General features: G+C 33.6%; 1 protein-coding gene across 7 annotated transcripts in view; it reads right to left on the reverse strand.

Annotated features, from left to right (window-relative positions):
• Positions 1-1,033: 1,033 nt before the first annotated feature.
• The window catches only part of PPP2R5E (protein phosphatase 2 regulatory subunit B'epsilon), a 170,646-nt gene continuing 149,182 nt past the window's right edge, over positions 1,034-22,497 (reverse strand). For 6 of the 7 annotated variants that reach the window (XM_051977800.1, XM_051977794.1, XM_051977799.1 and 3 more), the window contains 6 exons: positions 21,335-21,388; positions 21,189-21,239; positions 19,634-19,753; positions 16,995-17,122; positions 14,070-14,171; positions 1,034-5,682 (listed from right to left, as the gene is read on the reverse strand). In XM_051977800.1, coding sequence (XP_051833760.1) covers positions 5,583-5,682; positions 14,070-14,171; positions 16,995-17,122; positions 19,634-19,753; positions 21,189-21,239; positions 21,335-21,388 — 555 coding nt within the window. In that variant the 3' untranslated portion in view covers positions 1,034-5,582. Of the gene's footprint in view, positions 5,683-13,586; positions 13,625-14,069; positions 14,172-16,994; positions 17,123-19,633; positions 19,754-21,188; positions 21,240-21,334; positions 21,389-22,497 lie in introns of all 7 variants that reach the window. The other variant, XM_051977795.1, reaches the window with a different exon arrangement.

Consider the following 22,497-nt stretch of genomic DNA (forward strand, 5'->3'; position numbering starts at 1 on the left):
AAATTCTGATATGCTCCCACTCCTCTCTGCACAGAGAGCTCTTCCTAATTTTCATCAAAATCAGATATCATTGAATTAGGCAACATGAGAAAATGGACTCAATAAAATTCAAATGTTACTTCAAAATACAGAAACCCAAAGTATCATTCTTTTTCATATATGATATTTATCCTTTTTTCTAGATCAGGGGTTCTGTATTTTTTTTTTTTTTGGATAGTCTGATGAAGCCTATGGACCCCTTCTTAGAATGATGTCTTTAAATGCATAAAATAAAATGCAATTACAAAAGAAATCTATTCTATTGAAATAATTATGAAAATATTTTTAAAATAAATTCATTGATTGATATTGATGGTCAGAGGAAATGGTAAACCACTCCAGTATCTTTGCCAAGAAAAACACAACTTGGGGTGGGGATCATAAAGAATCAGGCAGATCTGAAAATGATTTGTGAACAGGAAAATGTGCCAGATACTGCTTAATGCTTTTACAAATATGTGACCCTTATATGAGCATGCATTATGCCAGGGTGATTGTTAGAAATATTTTTTCATTTGATCCTCACATAAGCATGTATTAAGCACCCACTATGTGTCAGGCACTATACTGAACATCTTTACAAACATTATTTCATTTGATCCTCACAGTAAGCCTTAGAGGTAGGCACTATTATGTCCTTTCCCCTATTTTATAGTTGAGCAAGCATATGCTGAAATGACTTTGCTCAGACTCACATATCCAGGAAATGTCCGAGGTGGGATCTGAATTCATGAGTCCTGACTCGAGGCCCCAAGTTCTATTCATCCACTGTGCCACTGACTGTGTCTGTGACCCCAAGACGAGAGCATGAGCTCAGAGCGGGACTCGTCCACCACCTTGTCCAACATTTCCCAGCTGGGCCTCGTATCCAGAGCCACCACTACCATGCAGACCAAATATTACTGGCCATACCGTGAGAACGTTGCAGAATGGCCCTCCCCACTCCCAACCTCAACCCCACCTGGTCACGCAGGAACAAAACCAGCCAAGCAGGTGGAAACTCATCATTGCTTCTTTATTTCGATGCACCCACAGTACAGAGCCCTCCACACACGCGTGAAAGGAGAAAGTTACATTGATTTTTGGGAGCACCAGTCATTTTGTCCTTGTTACCACCTTGAAGAAAGTAAATCGCTTCCAAAGAACAACATTTTGGAATCCCATGGGTTTGAACACTCAGCTTGCCCGTGGTTGTCAGTCTCAGGAGGAAGTAGCATATATACTTTAGCTGGAGCTGGAAGATTGTTCTGTGGCGTTTTAACATTTGATGAGGAACAGAAGATTTTCGCTGTCTGGTCAGGCCAGTCTCTATTTTCATATGCAACTTCTCATATCAAAAAATGTTTCATTTTCTTTCTACCCACAAATAGATGAAGTTTAAAAAAAAAAAAAAAAAAAAAAAGCTAATGGACCACAGCATTTCTAAGGGGGAAAATGAACTTTTGCTGCCCTCTCCTGCTGAAACAATGAAATGCTAACATACCAAAAGATAAAGCTAATGCTAAATCCTTTAACCAAAGCAAGAACATGTCATTCTTTATGCTACAATCAAAAATAGGACAAGAAATTTATTGGTAATATTTATATTTGAAAACTCCTCATTAGTATATGAGGTTTGGATTACAACTTATGTACAGTAAGCAATCAAAAAAAAAAAAAAGAAACCTATATTCATACAAATCATGATATAGGATGTTTGTTTTTAAACAAGTAAGTGCTGCTTCAATGGACAAAGCAGCCTATGAAATGACATTCTGTTAAAATCAAAATTTGCTCAATTTTGCCTCCGCAATGCACAGTTCTTTTAGACTTTTAAAACTAAATATTGAGGAATATAAAATTCATTGCCAATACCTACTAGAAAAATCCTTTGTGGCTCACTTCCTATCTCCGTTAGGAGAACTGGTTGAACCAGAATATAAAAATAAAAATATCCATGTGCAAATAAAACATCATTTGATCATGTCTACCTGTCACCTTTTTGCTATCAGGTGACTGTCACTTTGTGATGACATTGGTAATAGCATTGAAAGAGAGAGAACTCCACTTTCTGGGACAAGTTGGTGCACCCAATTTGGAGAAAAAAAAAACAATTAAAAGTAGAAAAAAAAATTAACCTGAACCAAACATGTTTTTACATGCTAATAAACATCCATACATCTTCCCTTGACCCCACCCCTACCCCCCCACAAAAAAATAAAAAAGCTTTTAAAGCTCTAAATATACTTTTTTTTTTCTTTCCATAGTGTGATTGAGCCTGCTCTATACTCAAGAGGTACAGCAGGTGCAAATGCAAGCAATTCCTGGCTCTGCACCCTGGACTGATTCCATATATAGAAGGAGGTACAAAATAAATTAAACCCTTCTATTTATGCAAACAAGTCCAAGATGAACTGAGTGTAACCCTGCTCGTGAGTATCCAGCGGCATTAAAGAGTATTTTTAATTCATTTATTTTTAAATTTTTATTTTATTTTTTACAAAAAAAAAAAATAATAATCGCAAAAAACAAAAACAAACCAACAAACAAGAAAAAAAAAAAAACACTCAAATGTTTGGGAGACCAAAAAAACAAAAAAACCCAAAAAGTGACAGAAAAACAACTGGGAAAAATTGCAAGATGTGAAAAAGGAATGCATGCTTGATTTAAAGTGTGAGATGGGAATATTCACGGGTATGATTTTTCTATGCCCACAATCTAATGCCTTTTTATCTAGGCCACAGTCCTCTTCTGAAGACACTCTTAACTCTCACCCTGAAACCAATATGGTAGGAACAAGAGAGTGAGTGACCACTCACTAACTATGATATTTGCTCTTTAAAAAATATATTTATATATAGTTCTGGAAATAATGAAGCAAACAAAAGTATGAGATGTGTTCATCACAACTGAGTTGCAGCAAAGATCAGGATTGTGGGAAGGGTCAAGGAGGGCTGCTGCAAATGCAGCAAGTACATCCTTAATTATGTCACATAGTGCAACAGTCGGGTTACCTCAGTTATTCTGTGTCACTGGACACAACATGACAAATGTCACATTGTCTCTTGCAGTTTAAAAAAAAATGAAAAGATAGTGTTTCTTCTCAGAAATTGCCCTAGGAGTTTTAGATATGCTGCTACTTACAGGCAGCAGGTTAATGTGACCAACTTTTCATATCGGTCTAAAATTTGGCTCCATTTTTCTCAATGTGGATATCAACATATAAAGTTGATACTGAGAAAAATCTATATAAAATCATCTAAGGTGCAAGAAAGATTCCTTGCCTTTTTAATTTTTGAATGAGATGCATTTCATTTCACTGGGCAGAGATTAGTTCATTCATCCATGAATTTTAATGTCCTCAGTCTTCAAAGGCATGTTAACTGCAAATATAAGATTAGACTACCAAAAATAATCATAATGCATAGAAATCAAAAGCTATTCAAATCAAAGGGGCTAAAGGAGATGGTTTGTTACAAATTTATTTTTATCTTTAATATTTGAGCTTGCACCTTTTCTCCAGTATTTTAAAAGAAGTTGTATAATCTTTGGCAGCCTCTGCCAAAGTTTCAATCTTCCATCAATTTCTTTTAAAAATCGCTAGTAATCCCATTAAACCATGTTATATTTGGTGTTGCATATGACTATTTTACTGCTATTTCATTTTCAGAATTAACATTGTCAAGTTTTTACAAAGTTGCTGAGATGACAATATTCATATGTGGCTAACTTATGTATAAACTATGACCTGATAATCCTGAAACATTGAACCTGGGAGGGAGGTCAGGGCTGCCCTGTCCATCTGTCTCCACTCCTTTTTTTTTTTTTTTTTTTTGGCTTGGAAACAAGAAAACTATTTTCTACAACATACCTAAATGGAGGGAGGAAAATATACAAGCCCATATTTATACTGTGTTCCTATCAAAAGGCAACAGTTCATGTGTTCATGTTTATAACTAGGACAATTAGACATACGAACACAGAATCTGCTCTATACCATAAATACTGCTGGGACCAATCATTTAGGATTATCAACTCACTGTTGTCATGTCTGTAACAGATTGAGAGTCCTGGGAAAGTAAAACCTGCAATATATACCTTCTGGTATATAACAATGCAACTGCATTAGCTAAATATATACTGTACATGAATCTTATTAGCATTTTACCTACCAAAGATGTAAGATTTCACTTTTAAGTACAAAGCAGATAGCCAATGAAGTATACTTTGTGAATACAGCCCTCGTTTTTGTTGTTATTTTTCCTTAAACAATTTGGTCACAATGCACCTTTGATATAAAAGCATTTTTAAACTTTATTATTAATACTCAGGACATAAGGAATTTCCAGATTTTTTTTTTTCAGTAGCATTTGTAGAACCACTTTTGGTAACAAATACAGTAGTTAGGAATAAGCATCTGATTCAGAATGCATAATAATGTTATCCTGAATCCTTTCCAGCTAAAAACAGGGCTGGCGCTGGGATGAGAAATTCAACTAGAGTCTACAAAAACACTGTAACATTTTTCCAGAGGCTACATCCTCTTTTGCTGTAATACTTTATAAATACATATTAAAAAGTAAGGCAACAACTCCAAACAGTCCAAACTGTTTGCTCAACTCTTTTCCCAATTAGATCTGCAATCCCTGGAGATCAATTTCACGGTTGTACTGTTTAGTGTTTGTCTTTATTATTTCAAAGTGGTCCAAAAAGATGTATTTCAGTCATTACTAAAACAGCTCTGGTATATGTGTTCAATGATGCACATAACTAATACTGATTAGGTACTGAAGTCTGTGATGTACCAGTGCCTGCTTTCAAAAGGATTCAAGACATTGATTTGGATTCCATCATAAACTGATGCATAAATCCAAAATTCCCTTCCCTATTATGTTTATCACCTCTCTATCTTTTACTCCTGATGTGAAAACTGAAGGAGTATGAGGACTAGCCTGATTACTGGAAAGATGCTTGCTCACACCAGTAAACAAAACCTTTGCAGGGACCTGTGTATTCACGGCCCTGTTCTTTGTGGACATTCAACTTATGAAGATGTGCAAAAGGAAAAGATGTCAAATTACAGTAAAGTTATCCAGAGAAGGAGGGTGTTACACAAACTTATAAGGAAATGACAGTCTTTTTTTTTTCCTTTTACTATAAATACATTTAACAATTTAGCAGAAAGACAAGCTAAATTTAAGATTGTTCACATTTGAAAATTGTATCATACTCTCTGCTAATGATAAATAAGGAACTCCTGACAATGGAATTTTAACATAGCAATTTTATCAACAGATCTCTGAAGACTGCTTTTAAAGTAGGGTTAGAACAATGATTATGTTTGCAAAGTTCTGAGAAGTCCATCTACTGTCCAAACTTTGGATTTAAGTCCTTATTTTTTTTCCTTTACTTATTGACAGGTATATACAGTGCTGTTGTAATAATGAAACAAATGTGAAATCTACTGTAAAGTTGCACAATACAGAAAACTGTTGCTCCATCTTCTACTACATAAATGTGTGACTCCACAGGTTAATAATGCTGTTGTCATTTTGTTGTTGTTGTTAAGTGGGAATTATTCCATCACGTCTAAGACCTCTCTTTAATTCCAGGTCCTCCAGTTTTTTCCACAATTCTTCACGTTCTTTTTCTTTCTTTTTCTCACTGGTGGAAAAAACAGAACTCAGTGTAAACAGTGAAGAAGGTTTAAAGAGACTAGAATCCCCCATCTGCCATACATATACATTTTGAATTCTGTGAAAAATTTGGCATTAAGCTTGTCATTTCTTGGTTTTCCACTCAGACACAAAAATAGCATTAATTGAACAAGTAGGAAATGACATGGCTATTTTAAATTTCTTTTTCACATGAATATTCTTTTCTGCTCAGTTCCTTACAGAAACATTGCTATCTAAACTCAGAAAAACAAAAGGGATCACTTGTCTAATTCAGTTGTTCAACACTCACTTAGAAGCATCTTGGTAATTTTTGAGGAGAGTGCTGGCAGTGGAGAGGAGATGTTTATTCTTATATAGTCAAAACCAAATTCCTTCCATATACCACCACTTTCAAAAGGGATTCTAGAAATATTATAAATCCTGAGTTGTGGGAAGGCAAAAATATTTAGCCCTTCTATCGCTTCATTTTTTTTTCTCTCTTAATACATGTTACACACACACACACACACACACACACACACACACAAATGTGTGACTTAAGAATATTCTCTTATTTTAACTCTGTACATCCATAACAAAATAAATGATTCTTCTGATAACTTCTGATAACTTTTAAGGTTTCAGGTTCCCTTAGTTTACATGTTAGCAATTTGGAAAGAGTTTGTACTCCATACTAAAATATGAATATTGCTGGGACCAATCATTTAGGATTGTCAACTCACTGTTGTCATGTCTGTAACAGATTAAGAGTCCTGGGAAAGTAAAACCTGCAATATATACCTTCTGGTATATAACAATGCAACTGCATTAGCTAAATATATACTGTACATGAATCTTACTAGCATTTTACCTACCAAAGATGTAAGATTTCACTTTTAAGTACAAAGCAGATAGCCAATGAAGTATACTTTGTGAATACAGCCCTCGTTTTTGTTGTTATTTTTCCTTAAACAATTTGGTCACAATGCACCTTTGATATAAAAGCATTTTTAAACTTTATTATTAATACTCAGGACATAAGGAATTTCCAGATTTTTTTACTCTGTTTTGCTTAACTCTGTACATCCTAAATACTAACAGAAATACTAAATAGAAAACCTACTTTTGTTAAGTGACAATTAGATCACTGAAGGTTCTCTAACCAAGACTGAAAGCAACAACTCCTTAGTCTCACATAGGTAATATACATGTGCTAATTAAAAATTACCAACACAGTGGTATAATGTCATAGTTATATTTTTATTTCTTCTACCCCTTTTTATTGCACTGTATAGTCTCTTTGGAAATAACCTAGGAATTTATAAGTTTTTACAATTCCATTTTAATCCAACAGTGCCCAAAAACATCCCTATGAAATCCCTGGATCAATTAATCTATTCAGTTTTGGAAAGCCCATTCCTTGGGTGGACTCATGAGTGGTCACAAATTCAAGTAACCTATTATATCTAACTGGTCAGTGTTCAACACAATCATCAGACCATATGAAGATATGCCATTCATGCCAACATCTTGCCATTTATCCTATCATCCCTGTGATTCCCTAGATACCGTTTCCCAGCCTTCACTTCTAAATAATAATAGGCATTGCCTCCCACTGTAAGAATGTAATTTTTTTTAAGGTCAGGAGGTATGTTACTTTCATTTGTGTATTCTCAGAATTTATCACAGTGCCTGCCACTGGAGACGGGGGACTAAACATATGATTTCATTGTTTTAGGAAACTCTTCAGATAGAAACTTTCTATATCAATGCAGGTTGGCACAATGTCTGTGGTAGAATCCACACCTTATACAAAGTAAGCAGTTAAAGAATTTTTATTGAATTTTATTCATTCTTTCATAAGTGAAAAGAATACCCACACCAATGAAATTATGGCATCTTGAAGTAGCAAAACAAGTTAACCTGAATTGTTCCAAAATAACTGGCTCAATTATTTTATCCTATCTCAGATAAGATGGAGACATTATCTCACTCAGATAAGTAGCGACATATTTTCTCAAAATTCATCTACTGCACTATTCATTTCAAACTTGTTTACCTATTTCCCAGAATCCAGAAAACTAAATTAAATATAAGAATAGCCAAGGTATTTGTGGGGGCAGCACATTGTATGGAAAAAAAAAAAAAAAGAAAGAACTAGACTTAAGAATCAGAAGTCTAAAATTTGAATCTTGGCCCTAATATTCACTAACACAACCTCCTCCTTTGGAGCAAAATTACTCAGTTCAAAAATTCAAAGTTCATCCAGATAATCTTTCCATTCCAGAGAAGTACTAAATACATAATCCTCTGACCTTAAAAAAGAAATCCCTTACTAATATCTTCTTAGTAGCCTAGACTAATTCAGTTGGAAACTTGATAAAAATGCATCTTTAGGTTCCTAATATAACTCAAAAATCTATTTGGTACCCAAAGAACTTTGGACATTTTTGATATTTTACAAGGACAAAAAATCAGGATACTATGAATAATGCTTATGTAAAATGCATAGTTTTTATATTTGGGAGGAAGAATAGAAGAGAATGTTCCTAAATCAAAAAAAAGTCAGGTTCATATTTACCTATTTTGAAGTGAAATAAGACATTGCTAAAACACCAACTTCATGTTTTAGAAGCTTACTCTGTCAAATAGTTTCACATATGCATCAACTGATTTATGGCATTCTTGGTAATGGTCCCCAAAAAGCTTCTTTTCCAGATATGGAATGCATGTCATACTGACAACTTTCATTTCAAAAGTTTTAAGTATTTCTGATATAATATTAATGTCACCTACATTCTTCTTCATCATTTCCAAAAAGAATATCCCATAAAACTAAATTTTAAAACTTAATGCCTCTTGGATATTGTCACACTCTCTTTCAGTTCCAATATGAAATAGCACTAATACTGACATAGGAACCAAATGTTACTACTTTAAGTACTTGGGTCACCCATACCTCCCAGTAGGCATTAATTAACCCTTGGCATTCCATGACTGTTGTTCTACTTATATCCCTTCTTCAAAGGGGTCTAATATATGAGAACTTTTATAATATGACATATTCATTCCCTTGCTTCCTTAAATCTTGTAAGTTCTATTTTTCTCTAGAGAGTCTAATGTGAACTATATCAATAATCAAAAAAGGAAAAAAATCTACTTTCATAAAAATACCTATCTTAGATTCCTAAAGCAAAGCAATACCTTTTTTCTCCTAAGGATATTCCTATCTTGTATAAAAAGTCTTGTCTGTTCAATTTAGATAATAAATTAGAAGTTATTTGCAATTTTACCTTGTACTAGTACTTGTCATATTTCTGAAGCCAAATAGCAATGACCAGGTCATATTTAACACTAAATTCTCCTATTAATAGAAGAGTCAATCTTCTTCCTGGGATTTTCCACAGAATAGCCCTCTCCCCGATGAGGTTAATATTAATAAGACTTCTGCTGAAGCTGATGACATATTCCATGCTCTAATGATGCTTCTCAATATTTATATGAATTAAAATTTTTAAACAGCAAAAAATTAAAATAGTATTTTGCTTATGACACAGAATATAATCATAGTTAATTTAAGGGCTTGAGATAACATTACTATAATTCAAAGAACCCCAAAACATCATACAACTTCCTAATATGACAGAGTTTAGACTCTCCTGACTACTAATGACAAGATTTTATACAGATACCAAATTTTAGAATCAAATTACTTTTCAAGAAATTAACTCTCAAAAAAAATTCTCAAAATAAGATGGCCCTTTGAAACCAACTTGACTTTTCACTTGACTTTTCTCACTTGTAAAATATAATTAACAAAATCGAAATTAAGCAAAGCAAAGCAGTTTACATTCTAATAATTTTAGGAGCCCCAAAATTTTATGATACACAGTACCTGGCATTTTGTTTGCAGGGGCCCAAAATGAAACCAAAGGCCCAACCTGAGTGTGCTCAATTACTGAAAGTTCTAAGACTTTTTTTTTTCATTTTTTCCATGTTCTTCTTTAGAAAATTAGAAAAGAAACACACTCATATTAGAAAATTTAGCATGTGAAATGAAAAAAAAAATGTTTTCTTAGGCCAAATTAAAACTGCTTCAACTGGTACTAAACACTCAGACGGTCATAAAACATATCTGATTTTTTAAATAAGAAAACAAAAGCCTAAAATAATGCTCTGATTAGGAAAGTAGTTGCGCGCGCGCGCGCGCACACACACACACACACACTCACACACTCACACACAATCATTATCACCATCCTCATACAAAGTGTCTTTCAACTAAACAAGACAGATTATCAACTATATACTTCATCTCATCCTAAGTTTATTTCTAAATCTTCTAATGTCATTTAGAATCGAGGTATGAAGCCACCCTGCTCACAAAAGAAAGTGTTGTGAAAAACTTCTTTTTCATCTCCTCCTCTGGAAATGAATATAAAATCAGCTTAACCTTATAAAAATATTTGAGCGCTACCCCAAGATGCTGATTGAAGATTTCAAAGCCAAAAAAAAAAATTTTTTTGAAGAGATTGTCCAACTTGTTAGCAAGTTCTATGGTAATACAGGTCCTCTCCTTAAGAGTAAAAAAACAAGAGAAAAAGATGAGTTGCAGATGCCACTCGAGTGTGTTATAATATTGTAAATATTGGAATCAGGAACTTTTTGTAAGCGGGAAATGGAGAAAACTCAAGCACAAATGTAATCTGAGTTTTCCCTATGCCAAGTGTCTGTTTGCTGCTGCTTTTGTTAACAGTAATGCATTGGGGGTAGGGAATGGGGGAGGGGAAGAGAAAGGGAGAAAGAAGAGGAGAAAATGGGGTGGAGAAGATGGTTGGAAGGAGAAAGTAATTAGACTTAGCTTAAATGGGGGAATGAGAGAGAAACCTGAATTAAGAAATGTATTCATCTTGAAAATTTTCCCTTTAACAATTGAGTCATGTGCATTTAGGTGTAAAATTTTCTTTCTACCATTAAGTAAAATCAAAAAAGTTTATTTATCACTTCCCCAGTGACATGGATTAAGGATTTCACTACACTCAATTCACACCAATGCAGTTTTAAAAACAAGTTATTAAATGTCTACTGTGTACAAAGATACTGTGCTAAGTGCTAGAGTTACAAAGACAAAATTGAAAAAAAAATTTGCCTTGAAGAAACTTCTCCTCCAATGAGTGATTATCTTATAAAGATATATATATATATGATAATCTGAAAATGAAGAGAACATGAACTGAAGAAATAAGAGTTTATACAGAATAGGGAATATATTGTAGGCATGAAGTGGAAAAAGTGTATATTATCAGGAAGGAAGAAGACAGAACATCAAGTTCAGAGAACACCAAATACGTTACTGTCACCAAAGCATAAGAGTGCCTAAAGGGGAACAATATTAAGTCTGTTAAGGCAGGTTAAGGAATCACTAAATGACAAGCTGTATTTTAATATAGAGCCAATAAGAAACCACTGGTAAGGCTAGGGCAGAATGAGGGCAGTGGTTGGAAGAAGAACATGAAGTACCAAAAACCAAAGTTATTTGGACAGATATATAAAGTAAAAGGGTGGGGGAAGGGAGGGAAGAAGGAGGGAGAGAAGGGAGAGGAAAAGTTTAGTATTATAAACAGCAGGACCTGACTTGAGGGGGTGGGGTGGGATAGGAGGAAGGGTTAGGCAGATGTAATAGATGTCCATGAAGATAGACCTGGTAACTAATTAACTATAAAAAGCAAGAGAAACAAAGTTTGGGGCAACTAGATGATACAGTGGATAAAAGAACTGAAGCTGAGTTCAAATCCAGCCTCAGAAACTTAATGCTTACCAGCTATGTGATCCTGAGAAAGTCACTTAAACATAACTGCCTCAGAGAGAGAGAGAGAGAGAGACAGAGACAGAGAGAAACAGAGAGAGACCAAGGGAGAGGCAGGGAGTGGGGGAAGAAGAGAAACAGAAAAGTCAAGGATGACTCCAATATGAATCTGATTGAAAAAGAGATGAGATGCCTTCAAGAAAAGGAATATGCTGCTCTCTTTAGTCAGGAGAGGATGAACTCTTATATAAGAACTTGTTCAGAGTTTGGGGAAAGTAGTAAAGATTACAAGACATATCGAGTCGAGTTTAAAACACCAACAGTACTTCCAAATGGACACGTCTAATAAGCAACTGACAATGTGAGATAAGTTAAGAAGTGAAATTAGAATTGAATTCATATATTTGGAAGTAGAAATGATGAACCTTTAAGAGCTGATGGTTTCATCAAGAGGAGAGGCTAGGATAAAATTTTGACTGGCACTCACAGGAAGCAAGAGATGGATTATGAGGAGTTAACAGAAAGAAAAAAAAGAAATGTTCAGACATGAGAGAAGATCAGGGAACAGAATGGCATTGTAAAAACTGAAAAATAAGAAGCTGTCCAAATGGAAGGACACTGACATTGTTAAATGCTGCTAAGACATCAAGAAAAATGAAGACAGATAATGAGGAAATGATTAAAAGGGCAACATCCTTAAGGAAAAAGGGAATGTAATCAAGACCACAGGTAGAGGCCTGATAAGGAAAAGGATCACCCATCTCAGAATCTGAAACAAGTAACAGAAAGGAATGAAAGGATTGAGGCAACTAGAAAAGTTTTGATGTGTAAAACAGATGAGTGGATGAAATTCATGACTAAGGCCTCAATTTTATAAGTAAAATAGGAGCTGAGGCCTTCTGCTGAGTCAGTGAATGGGGTTTGTATGTAACTGAAATTAGTAACAAGTTTATATAACCTCACAGCAAAATTGTATAATGTTTCTCATAGGCACTTAGTAACAAGTGAGTGGAAGCACACAAGAAAGATGGTGTAGGTTACCATGGTTCAAGTTTGTCAATACATGTAAGGCAATAGGTCAATCGAACAAGGGAATCAAAAGAAGAGGGTAAATATAGAATAGAACCAGTCAACAGTGTCAACACTGAAGGGAGGAGAATGTGGCTAAAGAATGGGGACAGGTAGGAGAACAAGGTTGTGAGCTCTCTGAGGACAGAAAGTGCCTCTGTTTTGTCTTTGTTTCCCTCATACCTGGCATATAGCAGGTGGTTAATAAATAAATGTTTGCTGGATTAAATTCCAGGTATTGTCACTGTGAAAAGAATAATTCTAGGAAGAACAAGGAAGAGGAAGAAATTATAGGACAGGAAGATCAGAAAAGAATTTCAGCACTCTAGAAGAGAAATAGGTAATGGTGAGAACAGAGATATGATTGCCCCATCTTGTGGCAACAGTGGAATAAAGATAGAGACAACAGGAGTGATGAACAAGCAGACCAGAGTGTTTTAGGGAAAATGAATGTATCAAGTCAGAGTTTGAGGCAGAGAAGAAGACTAAGAGCCAGAACTTGAGAATGACCTAGAGTGTGGCCTGGGATAGGGACAGTGGTGGCAGTGATGGCAGCAGAGGCAGCGATGATGGTGTGATGATGTGAGGCGGTGCAACAAGGATCTAAACAGTACAATAAATTCAGATGAAATAAACTTCAAAGGAATAGTATTTATTGAGTAATGGAGGTAGAGGGCTCATCTTGAGGAAGCAAGCAAGAATTAAGGAATAGGTCTACTACTATGTACGCAATGTACTAAGAGTCAAAGTGGAAGGAATTAGAAAGGGTCTACCCAAAAATGTAGAAAATGGTCAGAAACTAAATGAATGTCTTCTGAGGGAGTCAAATTTCTGTGTGAGTGCAAGAGAACACCCTGACAGGAAGAGGTCTGAGAAGAAAGGAAATTTTTAAATGATAGAACAGGGGTCATAGAAAACAGTAGAAAGGCAAAGCAACACAAGTGAATCTAAAGGGTAGGGCTGAAGCAAACAGGGAATAGAGAAATAAGTGGTAATAAAAAGGTTTTTTATATATAATATAAGAGGTTTCTCCTCACCAAATGGCAATTCCAAATGAAAAGGATTTGGATCCTATCTATATGAGAAAGGAAAGAACAGTGTCAACCCAACATTTCAAAGAACAGCCCAAAATTCAAATTGCCTGAAAACCTGAAATGGAATGACAGTAGACATGGTAGAATACCACTGAGGAACTCTGTTGGGGCTGAATAAAAACCTAATATGAAGGTAGAATTTGCTGCACATATTTCCTTTTCAAACTAAGGGTTGAAAATAAGCCTATGAGAGATTAAATATTCACAAACCTGAGGACAGGTACTGTATTTCATAAGGCACAAAAGAAATCAATGCATGATATTTGGCATTCCACAAAGATAAAGCAAATGAACATGCAAAAAAACAAAAAACAAAGAAGTGCTGCATTTGACAGTAGGTTAAAGCAGGCAATCTGAGCAAAGAATAAGGCAAGAACTAAATAGGGGACCTTATGCACAGCTGACAAAAAAGCTTTAAAAAGTTACCGCTGGCGATCTGACTTGTAAGTGGCTGTTAACTCGTCAAACATGGTGCTGTTCATTTCCATAAATGCCTTCAATACATTGTACACTAAAGCAACGATAGCCCTGCAAATACAGAGGAAAGATTATTTGTTAATTGGTCTTACTTAACACTATGATAAATGAATCCAGAGAAATACTTTGATTTGGATGAGTTTTTCTAATTTATATTTCTGTCTCCATAACTTTCCAGTTGGCACAACTAGAAGTGATCTATAATTCCACTCTTTGCTAGCTAAGGAAAGAATCCATTCAGTCAGGAGCTAATAATACTACCCTACAGACCTGATAAAGTGAAAGAATTTCCGTTATGACTCCTCCATGCCAAAAAAAACTAGAATGTTCCTATGAAGATATGGGGAGTAAATCTACACAAGTGGGCACTTGGTAATTAGGAGGCAACTACTAGCATTAATTTCTTCCTAAAAGTAATTTTTAAATGATAATTTACAGAATTTCAAAAAAATTAAAACTTACTCCTATAAAGATTCAAAAAAGATGAATAAATGTACTACCTCCAGGGTGATGAGCAACAGACAAGTTTGAGTTTTCTATTGACAGGAATGGATTGGCTCCAATCCATCTGCTCTTGTCCTGTCTCCTCCTTTGTGACCCAATGGTATATGTTTGTGAGACACCCAGCCAAGTTCCAAATTGCTGGCTGTGGTCAGGCAATACTGAGTCTAACAGTCTTGTATTATATGCTAATGAAAGTAGGAACTAACTCCAAATAACTTTAGCTTCAATCTACAATATCAAAAGTATAATTTCTATCTTCCAATGATAATCTCAAAGACATTATTGTCTTTGCCACAAACTAATCTAGGCAGCTAGCTGGTATAATAGATGAATACTGTATCAGAGGCAGGAAAATCTAAGTTAAAAACCTGCCTTAAGATACTCACTGTGTGACTTGGGGAAAAAATCACTTAACAGTACATAGCCTCAGTTTTCCTATCTGTTAAATGAATATAACAATAGCACCTATCTCACAGAATTCTTTTATCAAATGAGACAATGGATTTATATAGAGTACTTTGTAAACTCTATATGAATGTCTGCCATTACTGCTAATTTATAAGCTAAATGAATACAGTATCCAATTTCAATTTTTTGATACTGGATGCTACGTTTTTATCTCTCTGTACCTCAAAGAAACAACATAAGCTCTATTTATTTCTGAAGAATAGTCCAGTCTAACTCAAGAGCAATGGGGGATTGGAGGGAGGAAAGAACATACATATTTATTGCCCCAAAATGATTACTATGAAAAACAAGCAAGCAAACAAGCAAGGGGGGAGAAATTCAATTCATTTCTAACAAATAAGGAATTCTGCTCTGAAAGATCCCAGTAGGTTAAGGTGGCACTTAAAAAAGGAAGAAATCTTTAATCTGGAAAACTGTTGGAAACTTGGATAAGTTACTTAACACTTCTCTCATTGGGTAAATTATATTAGACAAGATGTGTTAACTTTCTTGCAGCTCTAAAATCCTATGACTATAAGTGATATTTGTAGAATTTTTGCTAGCAGGGCACCAAATCTGGAGTCAGGAAGACTTAGGTTCAAATTCTACCTCAGATAATTACTAACTATATGATCTTGGGAAAATCACGTAAGCCTGCCTTAGTTTCCTCATCTGTAAAATGGAAATAATAATAGTACTCACCTCCCAGGTTAATGTGAGGATCAAAATAGATAATGTTTACAAAGTGTTTTGCAAATCTTAAAGCACTATATATACATATCCTAGTATCACAGCTATTATCATCTTACAATTTTTTATAAATGTAACCCATTAATTACACATAAGGCAAATGGGATTTAAGAAAATTTAAATGTGAAACTCTTAAAGGATATATATAGATATATATACACATATATGTAATATCTATATAGTAAGAAAATCATTTAGAGCATTACAGTATTGCAAATGATACTATAAAGGCCCTAAATAATTTTTATATATAGATTTCTTATTAATACATATACTAATTTTTTTTTAAAAGCTCTAAGTGATAAAAGTGATAAAAGCTAAAAGTGGTAAATTATAACTGATTGATATGTTTTCATGGTATGAAGTTGTTTTAAATGTAAATATGAAGGTTAATAAAAATCAAACATAGTTTTTACTTATATCCAATTGAAATTTAAACCAATATTTGAATACTTTACATCACAATTCTTTCCCTATGGAACTTCTTAAAAGGATTAAATCCAAGAGTCTTAAAGTCAGTCAATTCAATTCAACAAAGATTTATTAAGTGCCCATTATGTACCAAGTATGGCTCTATGCTGCGGTATGTGCAAAGCTTATATAAGATCATTTCTTCCATAGTAGTGATTACTGTCTAAAAGGGAGATATGACACATACACAAAAACTTATAATTCCAAATAATACATGACAGACACATTAGAGTGGTACAAAAAGGAGGGAGTAGAAAAAAGATGGCAGTGGGAAGGGGGGAAAAGATCAAGGAAAAATGTCATGAAGACATAGGATAGGCAGGAATTGAATAGGGATAAAAGAGGGAAGTGAAGGTATGACAAGCAAGGGGAATGGTGTGAATCAAGGCACTCAGGCAGGAAAGCAAGAGGAATGTCTATGGATACATCCAGTTTATATTATTATATGTTATATTATAATATATACAACCAGTATATATTATATTATATATTATATAGTAAATGGGAGTGGAGTAGTATAAAATAAAGCTAGAAAAGTTGGGTAGAACAAGATTGTGGAGGGAAGGTTTTAAATGTCAGGCAAAAAAAAAAAAAAAAAAAAAAAAAAACACTTTGAAACCATTGAGGTTTTTCTGATATAAGAAATGACATAACCAGCTCTTAAAGGAATTGAAAAAATTAAAATCCTGAACTAAAACTTACGGGTTCCAATGTTCTTTGGAAATCCTATAGAGACTGGAAAACATGATGGGAAGGATGACATTGGAGTTTTCCTCTATCAAACTCATGATGTATTCATTATTCCAATAATACAGTGCCCTCTCTGCCACCTTTGAAGAAAGGGAAAATAAAATAAATATCTAAAGAAAAAAATGAGCTAATGGCTTTGCAAAAAACCAGGATAAAATAAAATGTTATGATTTCTAAAAAAACATGTTTTAAGTGGTTATTTTTCTTTTTCTTGATTAAAAAAAATCAAATCAATGATATTTCAATCAGATACAAAATTAAATCTTAATATTTACTTCATTAGAGAATGTATTTTAAATGTCTCTGCAAAATCCTAAATGGTTCCTAAATTTTAAAATGAAAATAAAATTTTGTGCCTTCTTCTTTTTATATTATCTTACATGTCATTATTGTGTAAATAACTTTGACCTCAAATGCCATTTATTCTACTTCTAAATTCTTTATAATCTCCAAAATAATTCTTTTGCACTCTTCAAAGTGTTACCATATACTTGCTTCCTTCTTTCTTACACATCTTTTCTCAATACAAATTGATATCCTACCCCAACTTGAGAATTCAATAGGACAGGCATAATGCATCATCTACAAAGTGAGACTAAGTGGGAAAAAAAAAATGGTTATTTCTTGCTCTCATATAAATTAGTAACAATTGTTTTAAAATGAGAACAAAATATTGGAGTGAGATAGCATAGCAACTTGTCATCTTTCTCAGGCTTTAATGTCACTTACCATCCCCAACAGATTTTAAAGAATTTAAAAAAAAAAAAAACCTTTTAGTATATACAGTACTCTGAACTTATTGTTGGGGAATTCACAAAAGAAAAGAAGGGATACTAATAATAAAGCAGTAAACTAGTAATTCCTTAAGTCTAATTCTGATTATGATTTTAAAAAAAAAAAACCTGCCAATTAACTCTGGGAAAGTTTTTCAATTTCTTTATTTCTATCTTGCTACCTGGAAATTGAATTTGGGCAATAATAATATCTATCAAAGTACTCTGACATAAAAAAGCAGTACCTAAAAACTAAGTTTAGTAACTGACAGTATGAAAAAACAAACAGATAAAACTACCTTCTTCTAGTTATAATGTATTTAACTATAATATTTAAGACATTTCATCATTTTCTAAAATTGACATTCTCCTATTCGCTTTTTTTTTCTTCAATCATTCTCATCTTTACATTCATTTATCCAGATTGAGCATGGACTTGGAGTGAGAAGACTAGAATGTCATTATTTACTAGCTATGTGACATTAAACAAAACACATAATCTCTGAAATTCAATTTTCACATATATGAAATAGGGACAATAAAACTTGTACTATTATTTCAGGGATCTACTGGGGAGAAAGTGCTTTGTCATCCATAAAGTGTAATATAAATATGAATCATTATTTATTCAATTGAGTATCTACTATGTGCTACAAGGTATTGTACTAAGAATACAAGAGAGTTAGTCTCTTCACTTATTACTCTTGTAATCTACTAAGAAAGTTAAAGCTAATATAAAAATAATTATATGCAAATTAAGACTGCATTTGTAAGTACTATTGTACAAGAGTATATAAAAGGAAGAGGATATGTGAGAAATTATGTTCAAGTGCTGCAATCTATGATTATTTAAATACATGCCATCCTCAACTGTTTCTCTACCTCAACCCAGTTCTCCAAAAAACTGAGAATCAAAGAATTTCAGTTAGAAAAGATCTTAGAGGCCAACTAGTCCAACTCTGATCTGAAACAACATTATTTCCAACATATCTAAAAAATGTCATCCAATCCTTTATTGGTGACCTATCTCCAGCAAATAGTAGCCTAGGAAGCTTTTCTATACATTAATCCCCTTAGCATCTTCAACCCCTAATAAACTCTAGTTTTTTTTCTTTAGAGAGATAAGACAATTCATAAAAAAGTCAATCTTTGCCAATTTTGTGAGTTTGAAACATAAATGTCTTTTGCCCAATTTTATCGATATTAAGGACACTTAGAAGGCAGGGTAGTATAACAGAAAGAGTACTAGCATTGGAAGTAGATGACAACCTGGATCTGAATCCCTCTCCCCAGTCTCTCATTCTTAACTCCCCAGATAATTTAGGATCACTTAATCTGTCTGGAAAGGTTAAATAATCTAATCTATAAACAGAGAGAAATGAGAAAATGATCTCTAAAGTCTTTCCTAATTCTAAATTATATGAAATGAACAACGAAACCCTAAGCTTTTTTCAGTCAAGAAAGAACTTTTTCCATTACAAATCTATTTTCCAACAATATTCTTTGTTCAAATTAAAAGCTCAGGTGGGGCTCTAATTTTTACTGCCTCCTATTCCCTGGAATATACTCTCAAAGATGTAAGGTAAGTGCTTTTTTCCTACTGAATGTGGCTATATACCATATGATCATTAGTTGATCTTTCCAATAATGTAAATGCCTAGCTAGACAATCAAATCATGGATTCCTACATCTATTCTACTTTTATCCCACAGAAAGGAAACTTAACCAAAATAATTCCACTGTCCACATGCCAGCAGACATTAGAGCTTGCTGTTAAAAAAAATAAAAATAAAACACAAGGTCTTCTCCATTACTGACCTGAAAATGAGGGCTAGATACACACTTGGCAATTTGTTTAAACAATGGTTCCTGAATTTTAACAAATTGTGAAGGTTCAATCACATCCAAGATTTCTTCCAGCTCCCCAAGGAACATGACCTAGAAAACAATAAGAATGCTAAATAAATATAAAACTTCAAGATCTTTACTAGATGTTGAAAATGTGATTATATATATGGTCTGTTGTAAGACAATCTAGTATATTAAAACTTGTACAAAAGAAAAAAAAAACACTAAGCATGTAATTTCTTTGGGTTTTACTTTACAAAGTATTTAACATAGGATATATTTTCAAATTAAGTCAATATCCTGAAAATGATTTGCCCCCCCAAAAAAATACAAGAAACTTTTCAGTGACATATTATCATATTATTACTAATAAGTACACCTGTTCTCTTATCATAACAGGCACACACTGCCTCAAAGGGCCTTTATTAACCGTTGTCATATCACCTTTTTTTTGTGACAAGATCAGGACTAGAACTACAATATGTGGTATGTATGTGTGAATTTTCATGAGGACATTTTTTAGCAAGGTGCTAAATGGTTTTAAGGGAGATTGTACTAAAAAAAATTAAGAAATGTGCACATATATTTATATACACTCTAAAAGTCATTCAATCTAGTACAAATATCTACAAATAGTCTTCTCCCTTTCCCCCCTCACACACACACACACACACACACACACACACACACACACACACACACCATTAAGAATTTTTAGTAGACAGGGAATCTCCTAGTAATGGTACTGGATAAGCTATGTATTTGTATTTATTCTGCATACATTTACATAAGTACATTGTGTTTTGGCAGGGATCTTTTCAATTTTTGTTTCTGCAACTGCTTCACCAACACAATACCTGATCCACACTGGGCATTTAATAAATGGTTACTGATTGATAAACTAGGCTAATTTAGCAAGAGCACTTAGAACATAAGTGGTACTACAAAGATAACTGTTAAGTGATATAAATTAGACATTTTAAAGATAATTTCAAAGAAAAATATGTTAGCTTGCATTTTGTTTTCTTACTCATTTACTTACTTTTTTTTGATCTAATTTCTCTTATACAGCAAGAGAATTGTATAAATACATTTATACATATTGGACTTAACATATATTTTAACATGGTTAACATATTTTGAATTGCTTGCCATCTAGGGGAGGAGGTGGGGGGAAGGAGAAGAAAATCTGAAACACAAGGCTATGCAAGGGTCAATGTTGTCAAATTATCCATGTATATGTTTTGAAAATAAGAAACTTTATTTAAAAAAATGAAAATTACTTGAAAGGTAAAGCAAATTAAAATATAATATCTATGACAATCCTTTTATAATGACATAAAAGAAATTTTCTGCATACTTGTGAACTTTTTTTTTGGAGGAAGACATAGACTTCAGATCCTTTCTATGCTATTATTAAGAATTTTATCAAAAAAAGAAAACCACCAGGAAAGGTAAAATCATCACAGAAATGCTGTTGGGTCTGACTTAGGACTATGAAACTCACATAGTGATAAAAACTTACCTCCTTTTGACTACATGTTTTAGGCCAGAATTTCATTAACCCTCTAATAACCTAAATGGGAAAAAAGAGAATACTTAACTTTTCAAATCCACAGCAATAGAAAAAAGGAATTTTTAAATGAAAAAAGGTATCAAAGTAATATTTACTGGCTCTGTGAGTGAAGGATCTTTCTCCAAAAATTGTACTATGCAATATGCCAACTGAAAGAAGAGGAAAATACCAGGTTACAAATATGTCTTTCTAAGAACTCGAAAAAGCTCTTTAAAACTCAAAAGTATACAGTGTACATATTTAAAAATATGTACTTACTAAAGTAAGTACTTTACTCTTACTCTGCTTACTAAATTTTGTTTTAACTCAATGTAGAAAAAATCCAAAATGAAAACCATTTTTAAAAACAAAGCATTCTTATTTCTAGACCCTAGTGGGGGGAAAAATTATACTCATTTTAAGACTGGAAGAAGACATATAAAAATCATTTCCTTTTACAGTTAAAAAAAACCGAGGTCCAACATACTAGAGCAAACTGACATGTCTGTGACAGAAAAAAAGGACATCTACACAAGCCTTACTAACTTCTAGGTCATATGATAAGTTCAACTTAATCAACCTACAATTTATATGCTAGGCCCTGTGCTATGTGATAGAGATACAAAATACAAAGTATGAAATGGTTCCTGCATTTTAGTTGGGGGGTGGGGGAAGAAAGAGACAGAAGAAAGGGTTGTCAACATATAAATATGTAATATAAAGTCGTTAAGATAGAGAGAGCACTAGCATCTGGAGCTTCACATACAAGATAGTGCTAGGGCTGTGTCTTGAAGGAGAAAAGAATTCTATAATGTAGAAATGAGGCACTACATTTCAGACACGGGGGACATACAGTGCAAGGCACAGAGATGAGAGATGTAGTATTGTGTACGAGGAACAATCAGAAGGTAAACTGACTGAACACAAAACAAGAGGAACATCAATGTCCAATGGAAGCTAAAAAGATAGCTTGGGACAGGATTATAAAGAGGATCTATATGGTCCTATATGTGCTTAAGTATAATTATTTTGGCAGCAGTATGTTAAGGATGAGAAGAAACAGAAAAAATGATTAAAAACTAAACCAAAATGGTGATTATGTAAATAGAGAAAAAGGGTAGAATGAAACAGATGTCATAGAGGTAGAGATAACAAGATTTGGAAATTGGATATGAGAGATTAATGCTAGTAAGGATCAACACAGAGGATACAAAAACAAAAGACTGGAAAAATGGTGATTCCTTTGACAGAAATAGAATAATCTGGAATGAAATGAGTT

This window comes from Antechinus flavipes, chromosome 2, assembly GCF_016432865.1.
Source record: "Antechinus flavipes isolate AdamAnt ecotype Samford, QLD, Australia chromosome 2, AdamAnt_v2, whole genome shotgun sequence".
NCBI classification, from domain to species: domain Eukaryota; kingdom Metazoa; phylum Chordata; class Mammalia; order Dasyuromorphia; family Dasyuridae; genus Antechinus; species Antechinus flavipes.